Consider the following 23,074-nt stretch of genomic DNA (forward strand, 5'->3'; position numbering starts at 1 on the left):
CTGCTGAGTTTCCTTGCTACGGATGTTTGCAGACCTTGGCTTATTACTCATAGTGCCTCCTTACCTGACAAAATTGTTGTCGAGATAGAAGATAACAGATATGAAGATCTAACAAAGTATCAGATATGTAGTAGATGTTAGATTCATTCAACTTTTTTTTTTTTTTTGCGTTTTAGGACTGCACCTGTGGCATATGGAAGTTCCCAGGCCAGGGGTCAAATCAGGGCTACGGCTGCCAGCCTGCACCACAGCCACAGCAATGCAGGATCTGAGCCGCATCTGCTTGGATCGTGGTATACCACAGCTCATGGCAACACCAAATCCCTGACCCACTGAACGAGGCCAGGGATAGAACCTGTATCCTCTTGGATGCTAGTAGAATTCGTTTCTGCTGTGCCACAATGGGAACGCCTCAACAGCTGTTTATTAAGTCTATCCTGTGTGTGTCCAGTTAGATTTATAATGTAAAAGAAGTGCATTAGCGTTCATTCGTACAGCTGGATGGATTTTGCATCCTGTCTTTTGAAGCTCTTTATTAGGTATATAAACATCTAGGATTCCTGTGTTCACTTGAACTGACTCTTATCAGTATGAACTAGCACACTCTTTAACCCTTGTTATATTCTTTGTGCAAAAACTTACTTTGCTAGTAACATAGCCTTTCCAGCTTTCTTTAGATTACTGTTAGCATGGCATATCTTTATCTAGCCTTTTAAGCTTATTTGTGCCTTATATTTACAGGGGGCTTCTTGTTAGGCAACATGTAGTTGTTTTGCCTTTTTATCCAACCCAACAGTCTTTACCTTGTGATTAAGGGATTTCCGTAATTCAAAGTGCATGTGATTGGTAATATGGTTTTCCTCTTTTTCTGCCTTCTTTTGGATTAATTAAGTATCTTTTTAGGATTCTGTTAGAGTGCACATGTTAGCTTATTGGCTAATACACTTTGCTGTAGGCTCATGGTACACGTGTATAACTACACGTACAGCATGAAAACCTAAGAGCAACATGTTTCCGTTTCTCCCATCTTGGCTTTCATGTCATGGTTGTCATACAGTTTACTTCCAGATGTAAACTGGAACAATGCATTGTTACTATTTTTGCTTTAAACAGTCAGATATCTTTTAAAGCAACTTAAATAATTGAATGTGTTTATATCTGCCCATGTAGTTCCATCCCCAGTACGCTTCTCTCTCTTTTTTTTTTTTTTTGTCTTTTGTCTTTGTTGTTGTTGTTGCTATTTCTTGGGCCGCTCCCGCGGCATATGGAGGTTCCCAGGCTAGGGGTTGAATCGGAGCTGTAGCCACCGGCCTACACCAGAGCCAGAGCAACGAGCCACAGCAACTCGGGATCCGAGCCGCATCTGCAACCTACACCACAGCTCACGGCAACGCCGGATCGTCAACCCACTGAGCAAGGGCAGGAACCGAACCCGCAACCTCATGGTTCCTAGTCGGATTCGTTAACCACTGCGCCACGACGGGAACTCCGCGCTTCTCTCTTTTGTGTAGTTCCTGGCTCCCATCGGGTGCCCTTTAACTTCTACACAAAAGGGCCTCCTTTAGCGTTTCTTATAACACAGGTCTGTTGGCTAAAAAGTTCTTTCAGCTTCTGTATGTCTGAAAAACCATTTTTTTTTGTCTTTTGCCTTTTTTTTAGTACCACACCTGAGGCATATGGAGGTTCCCAGGCTAGGGGTCTAATCGGAGCTGTTGCCATGGGCCTACGCCAGAGCCACAGCAATGCCAGATCTGAGCTGTGTCTGTGGCCTACACCACAGCTTAACAGCAATGCCAGATTCTTAACCCACTAAGTGAGGTCAGGGATCAAACCCGAAACCTCATGGTTCCTAGTTGGATTCTTTTCTGCTGCACCATGACGGGAACTCCTGAAAAACCATTTCACCTTCTTTTTCTTTTCCTTCCTTCCTTCCTTCCTTCCTTCCTTCCTTCCTTGCCGCAACCACAGCATGTGGAAGTTCTCAAGTCAAGGATCAAATCTGAGCCATAGCTGCAACCTACACCACAGCTAGGGCAATATCAGATCCTTAACCCACTGTGCCACAGGGGAACTCTTCACCTTCATTAAAAAAAAAAAATAGTTCCGAGTTCCTGTAGTGGCTCAGTGGCTAATGAATCCAACTAGGAACCATGTGGTTGCGGGTTCAATCCCTGGCCTCACTCAGTGGGTTGAGGATCCAGCATTGCTGTGAGCTGTGGTGTAGGTCACAGACGTGGCTCGGATTTGGCAAGTTGCAGTGGCTGTGGTGTAGGCTGCAGCTACAGCTCTGATTAGACCTCTAGCCTGGGAACCTCCATATGCCATGGGTGCGGCCCTAGAAAAGACAAAAAGACCAAAAAAAAAAAAAAAAAGGTTCACTAGGTATAGAATTCTAGGTTGACTGTTTTTCCCTCAGTACTTTAAAGACGTTGCTCTTTTAGTTGTATTATTTGTGAGAAATCTATTGTCTTCCTCATCTTTGTTCTTCTGGTTGGGATGTATCTGCCTCCCTTTGGCTGCTGGAAATTTTTTTTCTCTTTAGCTCTGATTTTAATGATTTGATTGTGATATACTTTAATGTAGTTTTCCTCCTGTTTCTTGTATTTGGGGTCCATTGAATATCTTGGGCCTATGGGGTTTAGTTTTCATTATATTTGACATTGACTCAGTATTATTTCTTCAAATATTTTTCTTTTTCTTTCCTCCCACGTTTCATAGATTCTAATAATATGTGTATTTGAGCATGTAAAGTTGTCCCATAGCTCTCGATTTTGTTTTATTTTCAGTCTTTTTTTTTTTCTTTTCTTATTTTGGATAGTTTTATTGCTGTGTCTTCAAATTAACCAATCTTCTTTCTTTTCTCTACTGTCTGTTGTTAATTAAATCCAGTGTTTTTTCTTTTTCATTTTTTTTATGTCTGTTTTTTTTAAGGACCATACCCATGGCAAGTGGAAGTTCCCAGGTGAGGGGTTGAATCAGAGCCACAGCTGCTGGCCTGTGCCACAGCCACAACAATGCCAGATCTGAGCTGAATCTTCAACCTACACCACATCTTGCAGCAATGCCAGATTCTTAACCCACTGAGCAAGGCCAGAGATTGAACCTGTATCCTCATGGATACTAGTTGGGTTCTTAACTCGCTGAGCCACAATGGGAACTCCTCTTTTTCATTTAAAGAAGTCAACTTCTTCTAAACTTTACTTAGACATGATTGACATTAAGTGAAAGTTTATTTATTCAATAGATATTTAATGAGCCCCTTACTATTTGTAAGAAGTTGAAGCTCTTTGTGTGGTGAAAAGCATGGTTTCTCCTTGGCAAGGATTTCTGACTCATTCAAGTGATCCTGAGCATTTTCTTCTCATGAGGCTCAGGCTGGGCCCCTCAGCAACTGTGGACATGGGCAGACACTAACAATGCCCTTGGTTGCTTGTCAAGGGAAGAAACTTGCAGTTGAACGTGAGGATAAACAGAGTAACTAGACTTATTGAGTATTTGAAATCTTATATCTGAAGTAGATCTGATTACCCCACATGAAGAATCTTATAAAACTCATTTAAATGACAGACTTTAACAGAATTTTTTTTCCTTATGGACTTGAGAGAAGAGGACCAAAACAAAAACAAAAAAAAAGAGACTAATCTTCATACCTTGCCTCTCTGTTTCTGCAAGGAGAACATGAAGGGAGCTAGAAGGGAAGACAGTGGAAGAAGCATGAAAGGTGTTCAGCATGGCTTTGCCCCTTTGATGCCTGCTGTCCTGAAACAGTTACCGTTGAAGCCAGACCTGGCTTTTGTTTCCCTATGACCACACCCTTTGTAATACCTGAAGAAATCTAGTCCCGGAAGGAAAATTGAAAGATCTCCACCTAAAATGTTTCAAGACAGAAATGATGAGCCCTTGTCTGAGTATGACTTCAAAGAGCATTAAAAATCTATGCCTATCTGAGGCCTTGCTGGAAGGTGGGGAAAAACAGACTTGTACCCATTCTTGCTCATTTTAGGAGGGCATCTGAAGGTGCTTAGCCTGAGAAGGAGCAAGAAGTTCTCTTGTTTGGTAAGTCGTTCAGGGCTTGAACACCAGCTTAGAAACAGGATTTTGGAGACTGAAAATTCTCTGTAGAAGACTGAGTTCAGCCTTTTCAGTTCACAAAGAAATAAAGGGAACTTCCCCAGGTTGAACAGGGTTGGCAACAGGTCAGAGATGAGAGTCTGGGTCTCTCATCACCTTGGAAAAATTGTTTCTGGTTTAATGCATAGAGGTATCTTGGCTTTAAAAACTATAGGTCTGTTTTGACCCTTTTCCTATTATTCACAGATAACATTTGACAACAGAGCCCACAGTGGAAGAATTAAGATAAGTTTAGAAAATGACATTTCCATCAGGGAATGTAAAGACTGGCATGTATCTGGATCAAGTAAGTGACAGATTTTTACTAGTTTTCAAGACGGTTAATAATGTGAAGTGGTCATTAAATTGCTGGTCCAGGGGTATGTGGGACAGTAAATAAAAGAATTGGACCATTCCCAAGTCCCTAATTCTCTGCAAGTAAATCAATTCATTGTAGTTATTTGATGTTCCAAGTAATTCATAAGTTTTTTGTAATTGAACTGGCTTTTTCTGCCTTTTCCTTATGACCTCACTGGCTCACTCTTTACCAAAAAAAAAAAAAAAAATTGTTTACAATCCCTCCAGCAAAAAAGATCACATATACTCAAAGCAATGTTATTGAGTACTTATTGCATAAGTAGTTCCACCTACATTTTCCTTACCTTAATATTTGAAAATATTGTTGAGATAGATAGGTAGCATCCATATTTTTACAGATGAAGAAACCAAGGCTCAGAACTGATTTTTGGTGCCCATGGTCCTACAGCCAGGGAGATGTCAGGGAGGATTTGACCTTGAAGCATCCCACACTTTATAAAGATTTCCTATCTAGGTCAGAAAGTAGACTAAATAAGGAAAGTGTACATTCCTAGAAATACGGACACAAATTCAGGTGTAAACTGAGTACCACTGAGAATTTTGGAGCTGAACTTCAGAAAATTGGCTGGAAAGAATAGCTCTGCTTCATTTCCTAGTCCCTTGTACGTGACAGTGTGTCATGCTAGACTTTGATGATTAAGTCAGCAGACCATCATCCCAGTTACCTGCCAAGATCCCATCTCCCACGTTCCACGCAGGATAGTCTGTAGGTCTGGGCTGGAACCCAGCAGTGTGTAGTGGGTCCTTATTCAGAACATGTTTGGATAATAATTGCTTTAGGGTTTCCTACGGAAGGATTCATGAAATGCAAAAGTAGCGATGAGATGGTCCGAGTAAATAAAAGAAAATTTCTTCATTCTAGTATTCTTTTCACTAATAGGTAACTTCACATACATGAGGATCTTGGATCACAAACGTTTATTTCAATCACAAAATTGTTTCTTTGAAACACAAGCCTCTTTTGTCACCTGTAGACATTGTAGCACTTCTCCAGAAACTTGAGAAGGGGGAAGATGAGGGCATGTGAACATGCCTGGCACATAGGCTTTCTTTCAAATGCTTATTTCTTGGATTTTAAGTTTTTCTAAAGTAGATTTAGTCATATGTATAACAGGTGCCTCTTGACAAAACTACAGGATAATGCTTCATTGCAAAATAGTCTGGAGCTCTTTTCATCAGCACAGAGCAGCCCCACTTGCTCAGTGAAGACATGCTCTGTAAGACAGCACGGGCCAGCGCTCTGCCTGCCCCCTTCACCTGGCCATGCTCCTGCTGGGAGGACTGGCTCTCGGAGTCTCTGCATGGGTGGTTGCAATGTCAGAGTCTCTGAATGGGTGGTTGCAATGTCACTCAGGTCTCAACTAAAGCCCAGTGCCCCCTTAGTGGCCCTTCCTTCACTGGGGAAAGTGAGCCTTTCTTCTCCCCAGTCCCCCACGCCAAGCCCCCTTAGCATTGGTGCTCAAACTTTAGTGTTACCTGGAGACCTTAGGGAAATGCAGCTCCTGAGTCATTGGGTCTAGGGTGAGGCCTGAGAATGTGCATTTCTCACAGGTCCTGGGGTTACCAAGAACCATTCATGCAAAGTGACCAATGCAGATCTGGAGACAGACTGCAAAGGTTGGAAGCCCGACTCTGCCATTTACTGGCTCTGGAGTCTCGGGCCAGTTCTGAGACCTCTCTGTGTTTCAGGTTCTCGCCTGCAAAGTGGGGATAATTGCACCCACCGTGGGGGTTGCCATGAGGTGCAAATGAGTAAAAAAAAAAACCACCCTGTTAAGTGCTTAGAATTAAGCCTGGCAGGAAATGCATTCAATACGTATTGGCTATTCGGATTTATTTTCTTCACATGACTTTCCTCTGCCTGAAAGTATTTTGTTCATTTACTTGTTTGGCTTGTCTCAAAGGAGTAGAAGTTGCACAAGATCAGGGGCCTGTCCTGTTCACTGCATCCTCTGCATGTGGAGACATAATGGTGCTTAATGAGTATTTTTTACCTAGATGAGTATATTTTAATAGGACATGCAGGGACCCTAACTATATTAACAAAAGACTACAAGCTGATATTAAAGGTCTCTGATGTCTGGTGGTGGAGATTTGCAGAAGAAGGACCTTTAACCTTCCTTCAATACTAATGGAAGAAGGTGGGTCAGAGCCTTTTCTCTTGCTGTCTTCTTGGAAAGAACGCTTGAATTACTTAAATTATTCTAAAAATGTGTGTAAAAGATCCATCTTAAACTTGCAAATGCTCCTGAAGAATGCAAAAAGAAGACGAATCAGGAGTTCCCATCATGGCACAGCAGAAACGAATCTGACCAGGAATCTGACCCCATGAGGTTGCAGGTTCGATCCCTGGCCTCACTCAGTGGGTAAGGATCCGGCATTGCTCTGAGCTGTGTGTAGGTCGCAAACAAGTCTCGCATCCTGAGTTGCTGTGGCTCTGGAGTAGGCTGGTGGCTACAGCTCCGTTTAGACCCCTAGCCTGGGAACCTCCATATGCCACAGGTGTGGCTCTTAAAAAGACAAAAAAAAAAAAAAGACGTGTCAATGAAAAGGCACACCATATTTTTGCACAAATGGCTCCACATCTAATCTCTTGAGTCCCCCGAAATTTTCAGTAGAATTTTTATTGGAATTTGACAATTTGATCCTAAAGAATATATGGAAAAATAAATAAGCAAGAGGAGTCAGCAAAAATTCTAGGAAAGAATAATGAGGGGTATTTGTCTTAGGCATTAAAACACACAAAAAACATTGGACGGGTAAGATATGGTACTTGAATACAAACGGCATTTTGATACATGATGAAGACGGCATTTGAAATTATTTACTCTTTTGATTGGCAAAAATTAAAAGATACTCATATCCAGTGATGGAGATGTGGTGATATGAGTGGGTGTGTAAACTGGCAAGATCGTTTTGGAGAACAAGTGCTTAGATCTCTTTTTAGAGAGATGCACGTGCCTTAACCCAACAATTCCATCTTTAGATATTCATCCGTCTGAAGAGCTCACTTGTAGCTGTGCATGAAGAGGACCTGGGGAGGGGGTTGTAGCGGGAAATGCAGATTACAATCCCAGGGTCCTTACAGATAAAGTATGGTACATCCATGCTGAAGGACGCAATGCAGCGGTTAAAATAAACGAGGCTAGAAATGAAAAGAAAGAAAGACGCCCGTGTCACGGTCTAAGTGTCCCACTGTGTGAGCGGGTGACCCTCTTTCCCTGCAGTTCAGAAGAACACGCGCTACATGATGATCTTCGACGCCTTCGTTCTTCTGACCTGCTTGGCTTCCTTGACCCTGTGTGCGCGGTCTGTGGTGAGGGGCCTCCAGCTTCAGCAGGTAGGGTCGCTGCTTTCTCGGAACGTGCTGGAACGTTTGACTGATAGACAAACTCAGCTTGCCTCTCTTCTCCCAAAAGGAATTTGCCAACTTTTTCCTCCTTCACTATAAGAAGGAAGTTTCTGTTTCGGACCGAATGGAATTCGTCAATGGATGGTACATTATGATAATTATTAGTGACATATTGACTGTCATTGGATCAATTCTGAAAATGGAAATCCAAGCTAAGGTAAAATTTTTTTCCTATTTCCATTGTTAGTATTAGTTTTGCATTAATGGTCATTTATTTTTCCAAAATGAAAGAATTTGCAGAGTAAATGATTTCTTTCAAACTTTGTATTGAGTAAACCTGAAATAACTAATTTTTAAAAAATCAAGCCAAGAACTCATTTGGGCTGTTTTTCAAAGTGTGATGCACACACCAAGGCCACTACAGAAAAAGGTGTCTTTTTGTTGTTGCTAAAAGAACTCCCAGAATCTCCAACAGGAAGTGTAGGGCTGGAAGGTGGGTAGGGGGGCAGGGGGCAAACCCAAGCTGCTGTTGTGGGTGGGCTTACAGGTGTTTCCTTTGTTCATTCGGATTGAAAATATTCCCGTTTCCTGCTTTTCTCACTGATCTGCTAAGTGGTTTTCCATTTTCGTTTAGGACTAAGTCAGCCTGGATATCAACCCTCCTCCAAAGCAAAAAAATCAAGTAAAACTAATACTATTCAAACTAATCTTGTTTAAACGTATGTCTTTCTAGCTTTGACTACTACCAAATATGAGTATGATCCACGTGGGGAATGTGTTATACTTCACATTCCTGGGCAGGGACCTCAGATGCAATGGCTCATGGGAGAAAGGAGCCTTTTTCCCCTCATGCCACAGTCAGGGCAGGTTTTCCAGGCTGGCAAGTCACTCGGCATCACACTGTCACTCAGGGACCCAGACGTCTCCCGTCCTTTCCCTGCCAGCCGCGAGGGCTCACTCAGACTGCGGGATTGATGCTGGGTGGCCTCACAAACAGGTCGCAGCCCATGGGAGGAAAACGTGGAGTGGGTGGGTCTCTCTCAGTCTTGCCTCTGCTCAGAATGGCAGCCTTTGCACCTGTTCACTTCCCCTGGAGAGAGTTCAGGCACACTGAACTTCAGGGGAGCTGGGGAGACAGCCCAGGCCCATCCCTTAGAGACTGGGTTTGGGAGGCCAGAGAGCAGCTGCTGCCACGAGCAGCAAGTACCGATGAACTAGGTGTCTAACTTTAGGGAGCAAAAAAAAAAAAAAGAGGGGTGGGGGCAGGTTTGCAGCAACTCTTCATTTTCACCAACCTCAGTGAGCCCTTAATGGTGTCCAAGACTCTTTCTACATTTTTCTAGAACATTCATTCCCCCTGTCTTATAGCCAATCATTTCATATATTTTCTTCTCTTGTTGAAACCTCTAATACCCTGGCCTCATCCTCACTCTCAGCTATTCACAAAACAATAGAAAAAAATAGAAATTCCACCAACTTGCACTTGATGTATCTACTTATCAGCGTCAGTGTCCATGCACTCTGCTGCTCCTGTTACTGTGCACGTGCTCTTTAGGTCTCTGACCAAGCCCACCTCCTCCTTGCGGAGATGCCATGAGCTGAAGGTAGAAAGCCCACCAGATGCCGTCCCCACCGTCTCACTTCGGGGCGGAGCTCCTGCTGTTCCTCTTCCATTTCTCGTGCATCGTGCGGTTTCCGTCTCTGCCACGTCATTTCCATCAGGATGCTTTTTTCTCCTTTCTAAAAAGACAAAACCGCAGCCTCTTCTCCCTCCAGCCCTTCCCCATTTCTCTGCTCCCTGTTATACAGCAAAGACCTCAGCAGAGGGTTTAGTCCTGCTTCTGACCCTGCGCGTCCCAGTCTGTGTGGTGTCTGCTCCAGTCAGGCCGTCCTGACAGCCACAGACAGGGTGCTTTCCGGTGTTCGCTCCTGTTGCTGTATCTGCTAGTCAGGTATGTAGCCTCATCTTAACCTCGAAGCAGCTTGTGGCACCGCAGGCCCTGCCTCCCTGTTGATGACCCTTTTCCCTGGCTGTCGCTCACCTGGTTTTCCTCCTAGATCCCTGCTTGCTCTTCCAACTTTCTTTTGCTGGTTCCCGCGCATCGTACCAACGTGCTAAAGGGCTTCAGGACACACTGCTCAAACACCTTCTCTTTTCTGCCCCTGTCTTGGTGACCCCATCCTATCCCATGGCCTTAAATAGTATCTATTTTCCAGTAATTTTCAAACTGTCTCCAGCTTGGAATTACTCCCTGAACTCCCGTCTTAAATATCCACCTGTCTATGCCACATCCTCATGTGCGTGTCTCCCTGGCCTCTCACGTTTAACACGGCAGTAACAGAATGCCTGAGATCTCTACCTGCACCGTTCAAACCCACTTCCCCTTGGCCTTCAGCTCATGGCATCTCCTTTCAGTTGCTCAAGGCAAAGACCACGGATTCAGCCTCGACCAGTCTCCTTCCCCCTCCATATCTAATCCAAGAGGAAACCCTATTTGGCTACCTTCAACCATCACCTCATCCCTCCCCTGTTACCAGCCTGGTCCAAACCACCACAGCTCCATTCTGTATCATCACAGCAGCCGTCACTCTTTCAGCCTCTGCTCTCAGCCAGGGGCCAGCCTCGCCTCGTGTCCCTGCTGCTCTCAGCTAGCCATCTCCCTAGTCTCTGCAGAGTGAAAGGCAAAGTGGTGAAATTGTCCCCAGGAGGCCCTAGGCTACCTTCCCCGCTACTCCCTACGCCCCCATCGCCCCGCCCCCGCCAGGCCCCTCCTGCTCTGGAGTCTCTGCACTTCCGGCCCCAGCGGCAGGAAAGCTCTCCCCCAGATTTCTGCCTGGCTGCTCCCCTGCTTCCTCACGTCTATGCTCAGACACCCGCTTTTCAGTGCCACCATCCTGGATCGCCCTACTTGTTAGAGTGGTTTTGGCCGCCCAGGAACCAGGGATCCAGTGCAGCAACCTGAGCCGCAGGAGTGGCGGCGCTGGATCCGTCCCGCCCTGAGCCACCGAGGAACTCCTGTTAGGCTGTTTTTTGTTGAAGTATAGTTGATTTACACTGTTATGCTAGTTTCAGGTGTACAGCGAAGTGTACAGATATATATTTCAGAATATGTATATTTCAGATTCCTCTTCCTCTCGGGTTATTCCAAAATCCCAAATCCATTTCTCCCGCGCTCTGTGCTTGGTCCCCGCCACCCTGTTTGCGGGGCATCGCGCAGCCGCCCCTCACCCCGCCCTGGATTTCCTCCTCAGCGGTCACTGGCAGCCAGTGTACCACGGGGCTTGCTGATTTACTTCCACTTAGGGATTAGGGATTTTGTTCACTGTTTCCTCCTTAGCACTTAAAACAGTGCCTGACTCATTACTACTCAAATAATTTCTGCCCAAATGATTTTTTTTGCTTTTCTTTTTTGTCTTTTTAGGGCCGCACCTGCAGCATATGGAGGTTCCCAGGCCAGGGGTCTAATCAGAGCTACAGCTGCTGGCCTTCACCACAGCCACAGCAACGCCAGATCTGAGCCGCATCTGCGACCTACACCACAGCTCATGGCAAAGCTGGATCCTTAACCCACTGAGCAAGGCTAGGAATCGAACCCGAGACCTCATGGTTCCTAGTCAGATTCGTTTCTGCTGCGCCACAACGGGAACTCCCGGCATGAATTTCTAATGTGTAACTGGTTGTTTTTTCCACTCTGTTTCAGAGTCTGACGAGCTATGGTGTCTGCAGCATACTTCTCGGGGCTTCTACGCTGCTCGTGTGGCTTGGAGCTCTCCGATACCTCAGCTTCTTTCCAAAGTACAATGTAGGAATCCAGGGCGCTCCACGCTGTTGGTGTTTCTCTGTCACAGTTAGCCCACTGCTTTGTCTGAGGGACCAAGGCTTCTAATGAGCTCTCTTATTTTCCAGCTCCTCATTCTGACCCTTCGGGCAGCGCTGCCCAGCGTCATCAGGTTCTGCTGCTGTGCGGCTATGATTTATCTAGGCTATTGCTTCTGCGGATGGATCGTGCTGGGACCTTACCATGATAAGGTACCGCCAAACAACGTTTTTCCTGCTGCTGTTAAGCTCTCAGAGCAGTGCCAGTGGCTTGTTATTCTTTTAAAATAGGCTCCTTTTATTTTGCGACTCAGCCTTAAAACGTTGAAGGTAGTGTATCTGTTGCCGTGTTTATAAAGTGGTAAAGCAAGACCAACTTGAGAGGGTAGTTGATTCACTTGGCTGCCTCGACTCCTTTTGTGGAATGTCAGATAATTAAGTTCTTCTTACTATCTGCCAAGGCAAGTTTGCCACACTGATTCATCAGCATATATTGGAGTAGGCTATTTAGGTAAGTCTTATTGAAATGTGACTTTATTTTAAAAAGTAGTATAGGGAGAAACTTGTAGAACCATTTGAAAAATTTTTTTATTGGAGTTATAGTCCTGACTATAATGCCATCATCTTGAATGGAATGAAGTTTAAAGCAAGAAGCATGAGCATGCATGGTTGGGGCCTGGCTTTTTCTGCAAAAGCATTTCAAGGACCTCTTTCTACGAAGGTAAAGAGAAGAGCAAGGCTTAGCTCAGAAAAACACGAAGGGTGCAGACCAGCCCCTCTGTCTTGTATTCAGGCTGCTCTTATTCGGAGGAGCGTCAAGAAGGAGCTGATTTTTCCAGGAAAAACAGCAGGCGTGTACATGCTATAAGTGTCACAAAACAAATGCCTGTGGGAGTGACTCCGTTTCCCTAGGTGTCTCCAGTGGGTACATGCTGTTAAACTTCTGCGTGATGTCTCCTGTTTAAAAAAATGCTTGTACTTACTCCAGGTTATGTGTTTGAAAGGGCACCTGGGGATATTCCCATTATTTTTAATGGGGTGTCATGCTCAAAGCCTCCGATGGGAAGGAACATGAAATGAGGTGAGTTTTTCTGTTGTGTTTTTCCAGTTCCGTTCTCTGAACGTGGTTTCCGAGTGCCTTTTCTCACTGATAAATGGAGATGATATGTTTGCCACTTTTGCAAAAATGCAGCAAAAAAGTTACTTGGTCTGGCTGTTTAGCAGAATTTACCTCTACTCATTCATCAGCCTCTTTATATACATGATCTTAAGTCTTTTCATCGCACTGATCACTGATACATACGAAACAATTAAGGTAGGTTCATCAGGAGCCGCATCTGCTAGAACTGGTAGAGTGGCAGTGAAGTAGAGGACCCGGGGGGAGGGAACTGACAGAAGGGCAAGTTCTTCAGGGTAGCGGGAAGGACTTTGATTTTAGATGCTGAGAGACACGAATGACAGAGAAACGATTTCTAGAACGTTGAACGTTTTGTCTCTGAGGAATTGTGCTTTTTCAAACAAGCTTTCTAATCTTTTATTAGAATTATAAAGATCAGTAGGTACTGAAGCAGACAATTGAGGCAGTCAAAATTTTTTAAAATCCAATTCTCGTAAAGAAAAGTCGACCTCTTTGTTTGGAATATGCTATGGCTGAACCCGCTACTCTCTGAAAGCCCCTGCTTGTTTGGGACCACACCAGAGGCTGGGTCTGAGCAGCAGTCAGGGAATAGCGATACATGAAGTTCTAGCCATGTATGAGCCGTACAGTCAGGGGCACGAGCTGAAAAGCTGTTATCTGGAGTTCGGCTCAGTGGTAACAAACCCGACTAGTATCCGTGCGGGTGCGGGTGCGGGTTAGAACCCTGGCCCTGCTCAGTAGGTTAAGGGTCCTGCATTACTGTGAGCTGCAGTATAGGTCACAGACACGGCTTGGATCTGGTGTTGCTGTGGCTGTGGCCTAGGCCGGCAGTTGCAATTCTGATTGGACCTATAGCCTGGAAACTTCCATATGCCAAGGGCTTGGCCCTAAAAAAAAAAAAAAAAAAAAAAAAAAAAAAAAAAAAAGCAAGCTATTATCACTCACAGTGGATATTTTAAAAGTCAGTTTGAGGCCTTTGAAATATGGAAAAGCAGAATACATTTCTAATAACCTTATACTGGTAGGTATACTATTGGTCCCTTCTGTTGCCAATGATCCACTTTGAATTTGAAATACATGTGTTTTCAAGGGACTTCACAATGAAAACCTCTTTTATCCTTCTGTACAGCATTATCAAGAGGATGGGTTCCCGGAGACTGAACTCCGCACGTTTATATCCGAGTGCAAAGATGAGCCCAAGTCGGGAGAGGACCAATTAGAAGACGGCCCTCCAGTGTCGACGGGAAGGCTGTCCCCTTGAGTGTGGACATACCTGCTACCTGCCAATCTAGGGCAGCCTGATCCTTGCTTCCTCTCGTGGTGCCAGAGGAGTGGGGCGGGTTGGGAATTACACCTGGGCAAGTCCTGAAGGCCAAGCCCCATGGGCTCACCCTGCCAGAGCCGTCCCCCTTGGTGTCTGTGATCAGGAGCTCAACCTGCAGATGGGGAAATGCTTTAGGATGGAATAGAAACGGGTCCAGACGTGCCGAGGGAAGTGGGGGTCATTTGCAAGGAAAGTTAGACACTCCGTGTTGCTGATACTGACGGACCCGGGGCGTGGCCCCCTGGGAAGCCAGCGGGGAGTACGGGTGGAATGGGGAAGAGTGTGGCAGTGAGAGAGCCCTGCAACCTAATCCTTCCTGGAAAAGGGTGGGGACGGAACAGCTTCAGGGGACCTGGGGACCTTTCATTCCGGGGTCCACCGGCTTCAGGGGATTCCTTCCAGGTCCTTATCTGGGAAGGACATCTTACAGCCCCTCACCAGGCAGCTCTTTACATAAATGGGGTGGGGCATCCTGGCCCTTGTAGGCCGGGGACTTCTGAGCCATGAACAGCTGGCCAGCGGATGATGTGCCATCTGGGTGGTCTTCTGCCACCATGGGTTCACCCAGGACATTCAGCTGTACATTGACGTCAGCATCTGGGCTCTGGGGTCGGATCATGCACACGCCCTGATCCCTCCCAGGAGTCCATCAGGAAGATGGGCCCGGGCCACCGAGATGGCAGGGAGAGAACTTGCTGGGCCGTGTCTCAGGAATCGCTCGGGCAGAAACCTGGAGAGCAGCCTGGGCACTTGGTTGTGCATTTACAGTTTTCTTTTGTAATTGAAGTTGGAGTTGGTAGCCCTGTTGCCCATCGGTGGCTTTTGCACCTCAGGTCTCAGCACACAGTTACAGAGAAGGCAAACATTTCCAACTTAATGGACAATATTTTCCGAGTAATTAAGTGCAGGATTTGGGATCAGTGTGGAGCGGGTCGTTGTTTATTTGGTCCACTTGCTTTTTCCACTGGAGAACAGGTCAAAGTCTACTGTTGCCATGGCGGCCATCAACAATGAGAGACAGTGAAGGGGCAACACAGTAAAGATGGTCTCGCGTCCCTCAGGGTTGGGGTAGGTTAGGTTTAGGGCTTGGGGTAGGGAGCAGTTAGGACCCGTTGCAACATGCAAAACAAAACCGTTAACAATTTCTCTCGTCACGTGGTGGTCAGAACCCAAAAGTCAGCTGGGAGCTTCTTGTAATGCAGCCCAGGCTCCCACGAGGACAGACCAGAAGAGACCTGACGCCACCATCCTAGGTCCCCACTGGAGCTTCCATCCTGTTGGCGACTAAAATGACTCATACACGTGCACTAGATGCACAAGGAGGCCAACTGAAACCATTTGCTAGGTACCGTTGTAATCTTAATTGTCCTGTCATCACAGCAGATCCGTTACATGATACGTAAAATCAGAAATCCTTTCCTAGCCGTAAAACTATGGGTCATCAGTGGTACTGAAGCTGCAGATACACAGATTCTGAAAATTTAAATTTTGACTCGTCTATAATCCCCACATCTTCCCCCATAAAACCGGAAAAATTGTGGCTAAAAAAGTCAACAAATGAACAGTACAGTCATCAAATATTGCTTTCCTCTGAAAATGTTTTACACTCATGAGCTGCTCCCCCTTTATGCCTAACATCAGCTGCTGTCCGAGGACACCTAGATGACAGGGTCCTGATGTTGGCAGGGCCAGGCCTGTGCTGTGGACAGTGACCAGCACAAGTGCACCCACTGCCCACTCAGGGGGCTCGCCTGCCCCTGGCAGTTTCCACAGCCCTCCTCTGAGGGGGCCGCCTCACCGGCCTCCACTTAGGAAGATTCACTTGGCGAGCCTTCCCTTCAGTGGGATTGTGTTAGAAATCCTTCCTTAGATGGGATTTGTTTAACAATCCTGTGCTGGGAATCACCGAGGAGACCTTTCCCCCTGAAGCAGGTTCAGCTACATGTCACCAGGGCAGGTTTCCTGGGTCACACTCACCACCTGCTCATCCGTCCCCAGCTCAAACCCAGACCCCTTGGTCCCCTACCCTATGGGTCTCCCTTGGCACCCTCTCCCCTCCCTTCTGGCCTCTCCCTGCCCTGTCCCCTGTAGGGTCACCAGGAGCTCCCACCTGGGGTGGGCTGTCCACTCTGTTCAAAGGAAGCCTGCATGTTGTCAGGGGGAGATCAAGAGGTACTCATGGGGACTCCCTCGTGTGGCCCAGCAGCCAGCACCTGCTGACCTTGGCACTCTGGATGAGCCTGGGTTGGGGACAAGGACCTGCAGCATGTTCTCCTTCTCACCTCATTCCAGCAATGCCCACCGGGAAAACACACAAAGCAACTCCATGCCTGCTGTAGCGAGGCTGCTTAATCACAACCACTCCCAGGGCACACATCAGGTCAGCACTGGATGTGGAACAGACATGGACAGGGACACGGCGCCACGGGGCTCAAAAGAGCAGGCCCTGCCAGAATACGCAGCAAAATGGGCAAGGAGCCAGAGGCCCACAGGATTAGGGTTCAGATTCTGTTTAGGGTTAAGGAACCAATTCAGGTTCCGATTAGGATTTTAGTAAGGGGTTTGGGTTCCAGACAAGGCTTAAGTTTAGGGGCGGGCTCAGGTTAGAGTTAGGGTTGGAGTTAAGGTTAGAGTGTGGAAGAGGGTTGTTGTTAATTACTGATGATTTGCAACTGCTGAAGAGGGGGCAAATCTGAAACCCTAACCAGGCCTGGGATTCAGAATCCAGACCAAGTGCCTGCGGGCTGTGAGTGGCAGGTGCTAAAACGGTGACAGTTTCGTGAGCATCGGCACTATTCCCTGTGCCTTTTCTCTCAAGAGGGCTCCTGCGATTCCGTTTTTTTTCCCTCCACGTGAGCCTCTTTTTTTTTTTTTTTTTTTTCTCTCTATGCACCTGGTAGGAAGAGCTGCTCTAAGGCCAGGTCGGGTGAATTAAGGCCGGTAGGTAGATTGATGCGGAGGAAGCTCTGGTGGCGAGCCCTCGTGGCTCGCTGGGTTAAGGATCTGCCTCTGTCCCTGCGGTGGCTTTGGGAACCTCGGCGGCCTGCAAACTGTCGATGGGGAGCCCGTCCTGCACGCTTCAGGTGGGGTCAGAGAAAGAAAGAAAGAACAGAAGAAAGAAAGAAGGAAGGGAGGAAAGGAAAGGAAGATGGAAAGAGAGAGGGAAAGGAAGAAACAGGAAAGAAGGAAAGCAGGCCGACCTGTAGGAATGAAGGAGTACAGGTTGGAAAGTGGAGGAAATACATCCGTAGGTTCCAAGGTCCACGCCTCTCTTCCTAAAGGCCTCCAGGCATGAATCCCTGGGAAACGGAAGCAGGCCGTCCTTCCCGATGCGGGGCGCGGGGTCCGGAGCGGAGTGGCGGTGGGGTAGGTTGGCCTCGGGGCTCTGAAAGACCTTGGGAGAGAAAGAGGCCACCCTGTGGAGCCCTTCTTGCTTTTGCAGAGCCTGGAGGAAGGGGAAATCCCGCCGGCCTGGTGCCCCGGGCCACTGCAGCCCCGGCTGCGGCGCCAGAGAGAGGAGGAGGCGCGGAGAGGCGCTGTGAGAGCAGCTGTCCACCAGAGGGCGGCAGGGGACCGTCTGCGTCTCTGGAGCCCCGACTGGCTCCCAGGCCGCAGGTCCAGGCTGAGAGCAGGGCTTGAGCGTGTGTGGGGTGGCACCGGCAGCAAGCACCCAGAGGTTTGGGGTTGCTCTCCGTGCCCCCCTGGGACTCTCTGCTCCAGCATGGCCCCTGTCGGGCAGAGGACACAGGTGCGCCTTCGCCCCTGTGTCTTTGAGGCGCCTCGGCCACCTGGTCGGGTGGCAGAGTGTTGAGAAAGGCCTGGGGGTTGCCGTGGGGATGGCGGTGCCCGGGGTTCCTGCAGAGGCAGGAGCCGGGACCCACGCGGCTTCTCTTGGGAACTGGGAGCTGGCAGCTGGCAAGCCCCGGACTGTCCCAGGGTTTAGGAACCTGCGCGGAGGCTGGCGCTGATGGATGCGTGGAAGGCGGCCCTCGGAGGTGTTTGGGTGGGCGGCCGTGCTAAGCCCCGAGCTTTGGTCGCTCCGGAGACCTAGGGAGACGTCCCCTTTGCCTTTCGCCACGAGCCTCTCTTCTCAGGGACCGCGCCGGGGTGAGGGGGCCCTGATGCGTTAGACAGGGTGGCTTGACACCCAGCAAGCTCTCAGGGAGTTCCCTCGTGGCTGCCTTTCCTGAGAGTGGGTCTCCGTCCCTGCAGCGGCTGTGGCAAGAGCTGCGTTGGGAGGTCAAGAGCTGGCCAAACCCCTCTGCCCAGTGCCTTCGCAGGCGGCACCCACATGAAGGAACACGTAAAGGGGACTACCTCAAAGCAGGAGACCCAGTGACGGGGAAGTCAATCCATCCGTACATACCTTCCCGCAGGGTAGCTAAGGGCATTGACAGGTCAAGCACGGAAAGGGGCCCTGCTGACCGTTTACATGCGGTGGCAGAGGGTTTTCTGCACGAGCCTGGGCTAGGACGAGCTGCAGCGTGGATTCAGCTCCTGGCCAGACCAAAGCTGCCTGCCACGAGTGGGTCCAGAATCACCCAGAAGTCAGGAAAGCAACACGTAAAGATGGACACGAAGAAATAGGTTCCTACACCACAGATAACGTCTTCTGTTCTTGTGTTGCCTTTTTGAGAAATCTTGTCAACCTAAACTAGTTGAGGATGCTCTTTTTTTTTTTTAGCGAGTATAGTTTGGACCCAGAGCCCTTCTGTGGGGTATCCTTAGCTCCTCTTTGTTTTCAATGCTATTTTTTTCCCCCTTTACCCTTTATGTATTTCTTTTTCCCTTTTTTTCCCCCCAGATCCTTTCTTACAGGTATGTTGTTTTTCTTTTTGTGCCATTCCTCTCTGTCATGTTCCATCAGAAATGACTAGATAGTATTCCCTGTGTTGTACCACAGGATCTGATTGCGCCCCCACTCCAAGGGCAAGAATTTGCATCCTTTATCACCAAACTCCTCGTCCTTCCCACATCCCCACTGTCTCTTTGCTAACTAGGCATCTGTTTTCATGTCCATGAGTTCATGTCCTTTTCATGTCCATGAGTCCATGTGTAAAAGTCTTCTGGTGCCCTATGTTTGAGATTCCATACAGAATTGATAGCCTATGGTATTTGTCTTTCTCTTTAGGAGTTATTACACTTAGTGTGAGTGTCTTCAGTTCCATCTATGTGGCTTCAGATGTCTTTAAATTTTTTTTTTTTTTTGTCTTTTTGCCATTTCTTGGGCCGCTCCCCTGGCATGTGAAAGTTCCCAGGCTAGGGGTTGTATCGGAGCTGGAGCCACCGGCCTATGCCAGAGCCACAGCAACGCAGGATCCAAGCTGTGTCTGCAACCTTCACCACAGCCCACAGCAACGCTGGATCCTTAACCCACTGAGCAAGGGCAGGGATCGAACCCGCAACCTCATGGTTCCTAGTCAGATTCGTTAACCACTGTGCCACGACGGGAACTCCTATCTGTGCTTTTTCTTTCGAGTGGTCTCCTGCCACTCCGTTCTTTTCTTTCCATGTGAGCCTCTTTTATTTCTGTATATACATGTGTTATGAAGATGTAATCTACAGCCAGGTCTGGTAAATTATGGCCAGTATATTTTAGGGTAGTTCTGGTTGAGATCCCTCTTGGCTCACTGGCTAAAGCATCTGTCTTTTCCACTTTGTTGGTTTCAGTAATCTCTGAGTCTTACAAACCAACAACTGTCAGACAACTTAGGCACACTTCATGTGGGGTCAATAAATTAAGATCAAAAATGAAAGGCAGAAAGAAAAGAAAGACGAAAGATATGAAAGCAGCAAGACATTCAGGAATGAATGATTAAAAGTTGAAAAGGTAAGAAAATAAATCAAGTCTCCTAGATACACACCTATCTTCATCAATGCATAAGTGTATAAATATATGAAAAATGGAATAAGTCTCTCCTGACGTGATGGGTTAGGAGCTGAGGGTTTGAGTGGAGTGGTATTGGGTAGGTTTGCCTCAGTGCTCTAAAAGCCTTTGGGAGAGAAAGAGTCCACTTTGTAGGGCCCTTCTTGATATTTTAAGAACATGGAGGAAGGAAATTCCACCAGCACATTGCTCAAGGCCAATGCAGTCCTGGGGGCTGCTGATCCAGAGAGAGAACCTGAGAGTCGCTGTTAGAGCAGATGTCCACACGATGGCGCCAGAGCACCTGCTCAACCCATGGGAGAGGGTTCATGGTCTGTTAGGTGAAATCCACAGCAAGACCCAGAGGTTTGGGCTTTTTTTTCTGGGCACCTGTTTCTTTCTGCTCCAAAATGCCTCCTGTTAGGCAGAGGACACTGGATTCCCTTGAACATTTGATGCGGATTGGCAGCCTGGTCTGGTGGCAGAGGCTGTCAAATGCTTGAGGGCTTCCCTGTGTATCAGAGTGCCTTGTGTTCCTGCAGAGGCAGGAGTCAGGACCCACACAGCATCTGTTTTGAATTGTGAGCTGGCAACTTGAGTTTTTAGGTATCCAGATACAGGCTGGTGCTGATGAATGGATTGTGGACAACTTTGGTGGCATTTTGGTGGGCGGCTGTGCTAATCCCTGTGCTTTTTTCACTCAAGAGACCTAGGGAGACTTCCCTCTTGTCTTTCCATATCAGCCTCTCTTTTCAGTGACTGCACCACGGTATGGAGGAGTGACCAGAACCAGGTCTGATGAATTAAGTGAAGTTGAATGATACCAAGCAAGCTCTCAGGAAAATCCCTCATGGCTGCCTAACTTAAGAGTCTGTCTCTGTCGCTGTTGTGGCTGTGGTAAGAGCTGTGTTGGGAGATCAAAACTTGGCCAGACACCTTCCCAGTGCCACAATTGGCATCCAAAGAAATGAATAAGTAAAAATGAATATTTCAAAGAAGGAGATCAATTGGTAAAAATAGCCAATAAATACATACATACATTCCTCCATGGTAGCTAAGTGAATTGACAAGATAAAGCACTAAAAAAGATATTCTGGCTTTATACACGTGATGGCAGAGGGCTTTAATTAAGAGCCTTGGGCAGTAACAGCTGTTGCATGGATTCAACTGTTGGCCAGATGATATCTGCATGCCATATGTGTGTCCAGAATCATCCAGAAGTAAATACATGAAGATGTAAATAAATACATACATACATATGCACATCATTGATAACTACTTCTGCTTGGATGTCACATTGGTAAGAAATCTTGGCAGGTTTAATGGGGTCAAATTGCCAGTTTTTTCTCGAGAGGCAGGAGTCTGGACCCAGAGACCTTCTCTGAGGAAAGCAGAGCTGCTATTTTTGTTTTGATTTTATGAATTTTCCCCATTATCCTTGATGTATTGTGCTCATCCATTTCTATTTTACAGGAAAGTAATCAAGTCTTACATGTATTGTACATAGTGTTTTCTTACATTCGCTTCCATCTGTTCCATCACAAATGACTAGAGAGCGGTCCCTGTGCTATACAGCAGGATCTGATTTCTTCTCCACTCCAAGTGCAAGAATTTGTTTGTTTTGGTCTTTTTGCCTTTTCTAGGGCCACTCCCATGGCTAGGGGGTCTAATCAGAGCTGTAGGCACCGGCCTACACCAGAGCCACAGCAATGAGGGATCCGAGCCATGTCACGGCAACACCAGATCCTTAACCCGCTGTGCAAGGCCAGGGATCGAACCTGCAACCTCATGGTTCCTAGTCGGATTCATTTCCTCTGTGCCACGATGGGAACTCCCAAGTGCAAGAATTTGCATCCATCATACCCAAACTCCCAGTTCTTCCCACACCATCCTAATCCCTTTGGCAACCAGAAGTCTGTTTTCCAGTCTGAGTTCCTTTCCTGTGGTAAGGTCTATTTGTACATTATGTCAGATTCCAGAGAGAAGTGATATCCTATGGTACTGTCTTTCTCTTTTGGACTTATTCCACTTAGTATGAGTGTGTCTAGTTCCATGCAAGTGGCTGTGAATGGCAGTTGCTTGTTCTTTTCTCATGCTGAGTAGGATTCTGTCGTGTATATGTCCCACATCATCTTACTCCACGTATCTGTCATGGGATGTTTACTTAGTTTCCATCTCTCAGCCATGTTAATAGTGCTGCAAAGAACACGGGGTGCAGGTATCTTCTTCGAGGAACTTTTCCCTGGATATATGTCCAAGGGTGGGATTATTGGGTCATAGGACCTTTCTATTGTGTTTTCTGTGTTACCTCCACAGTGTTTGAACCAATATACATAACCACCAACAGTTTAAGAATGCTCTCTTTTCCCCTCACCCACTCCAGCATTTGTTATTTGTAGACTTACCCAGGAAGGCCATTTGGACGGGGGTGAGGTGGGACCTCATAGTAGTTTTGATTTGCATTTCGTTCTAACAGTGAGGGATAGTGAGTCTTTTTTCATGTGCTTGTTGGCCACCAGTATATCTTGTTGCGAGAAATATCTTTTCATGTCTTTCCCATATTTTGATGTTTTTTGTTTTTTTTTTTCTTGTGGAGTTATCAGTTGCAGAGCTGGCAATTTTGAAACCCCAGCCCAGCCTCTGGTTGTGATCTGGATGAAGTGCCTATGAGTGGTGAATGGAAAGTCTTAAACAGTGATCGATTCATGAGCAGCAGCACTATTCCCTGTGCTTTTTCTCTCAAGAGGTCTCCTGCAACTCCGCTTTTTTTTTTTTCCCTCCACGTGAGCCTCTTTTTTTTTCTCTTTATGCACCTGGTAGGAAGAGCTGCTCTAAAGCCAGGTCTGGTGAATTAAGGCCTGTAGATTGATGCAGAGTAAGCTCTGGTGGAGAGCCCTCCTGGCCCCCTGGGTTAAGGATCTGTCTTTGTCCCTGTGTTGGTTTAAGCAATCTTTGTGGCTTGCAAACCATCGATGGGCAGACAACTTGTGCAGGCTTTGAGTGGGGTCATTAAAGTAAGAATGAAATAAAGAAAGAAAGGTAAGAAAGAAAGCATTAATGAAAAGTGAAAGAATTAAAAGAAGACATGC

The 23,074-nt window shown here is 46.9% G+C and overlaps 1 protein-coding gene across 4 annotated transcripts in view; it reads left to right on the forward strand.

Moving 5' to 3' along the window:
* MCOLN3 (mucolipin TRP cation channel 3) overlaps positions 1-15,697 on the forward strand; it is a 30,659-nt gene extending 14,962 nt beyond the window's left edge. For 2 of the 4 annotated variants that reach the window (XM_047785434.1, XM_047785433.1), the window contains 7 exons: positions 4,318-4,417; positions 7,716-7,828; positions 7,908-8,057; positions 11,542-11,643; positions 11,748-11,870; positions 12,766-12,972; positions 13,925-15,697. In XM_047785434.1, the coding sequence (XP_047641390.1) occupies positions 4,318-4,417; positions 7,716-7,828; positions 7,908-8,057; positions 11,542-11,643; positions 11,748-11,870; positions 12,766-12,972; positions 13,925-14,056 (927 nt within the window). In that variant the 3' untranslated portion in view covers positions 14,057-15,697. Of the gene's footprint in view, positions 1-4,317; positions 4,418-7,715; positions 7,829-7,907; positions 8,058-11,541; positions 11,644-11,747; positions 11,871-12,645; positions 12,973-13,924 lie in introns of those variants that run through there. The other 2 variants (XM_047785436.1, XM_047785435.1) reach the window with 2 other exon arrangements.
* The last annotated feature ends 7,377 nt before the right edge of the window (positions 15,698-23,074 follow it).

This window comes from Phacochoerus africanus, chromosome 6 (genome assembly GCF_016906955.1).
Source record: "Phacochoerus africanus isolate WHEZ1 chromosome 6, ROS_Pafr_v1, whole genome shotgun sequence".
In the NCBI taxonomy this organism is placed as follows: domain Eukaryota; kingdom Metazoa; phylum Chordata; class Mammalia; order Artiodactyla; family Suidae; genus Phacochoerus; species Phacochoerus africanus.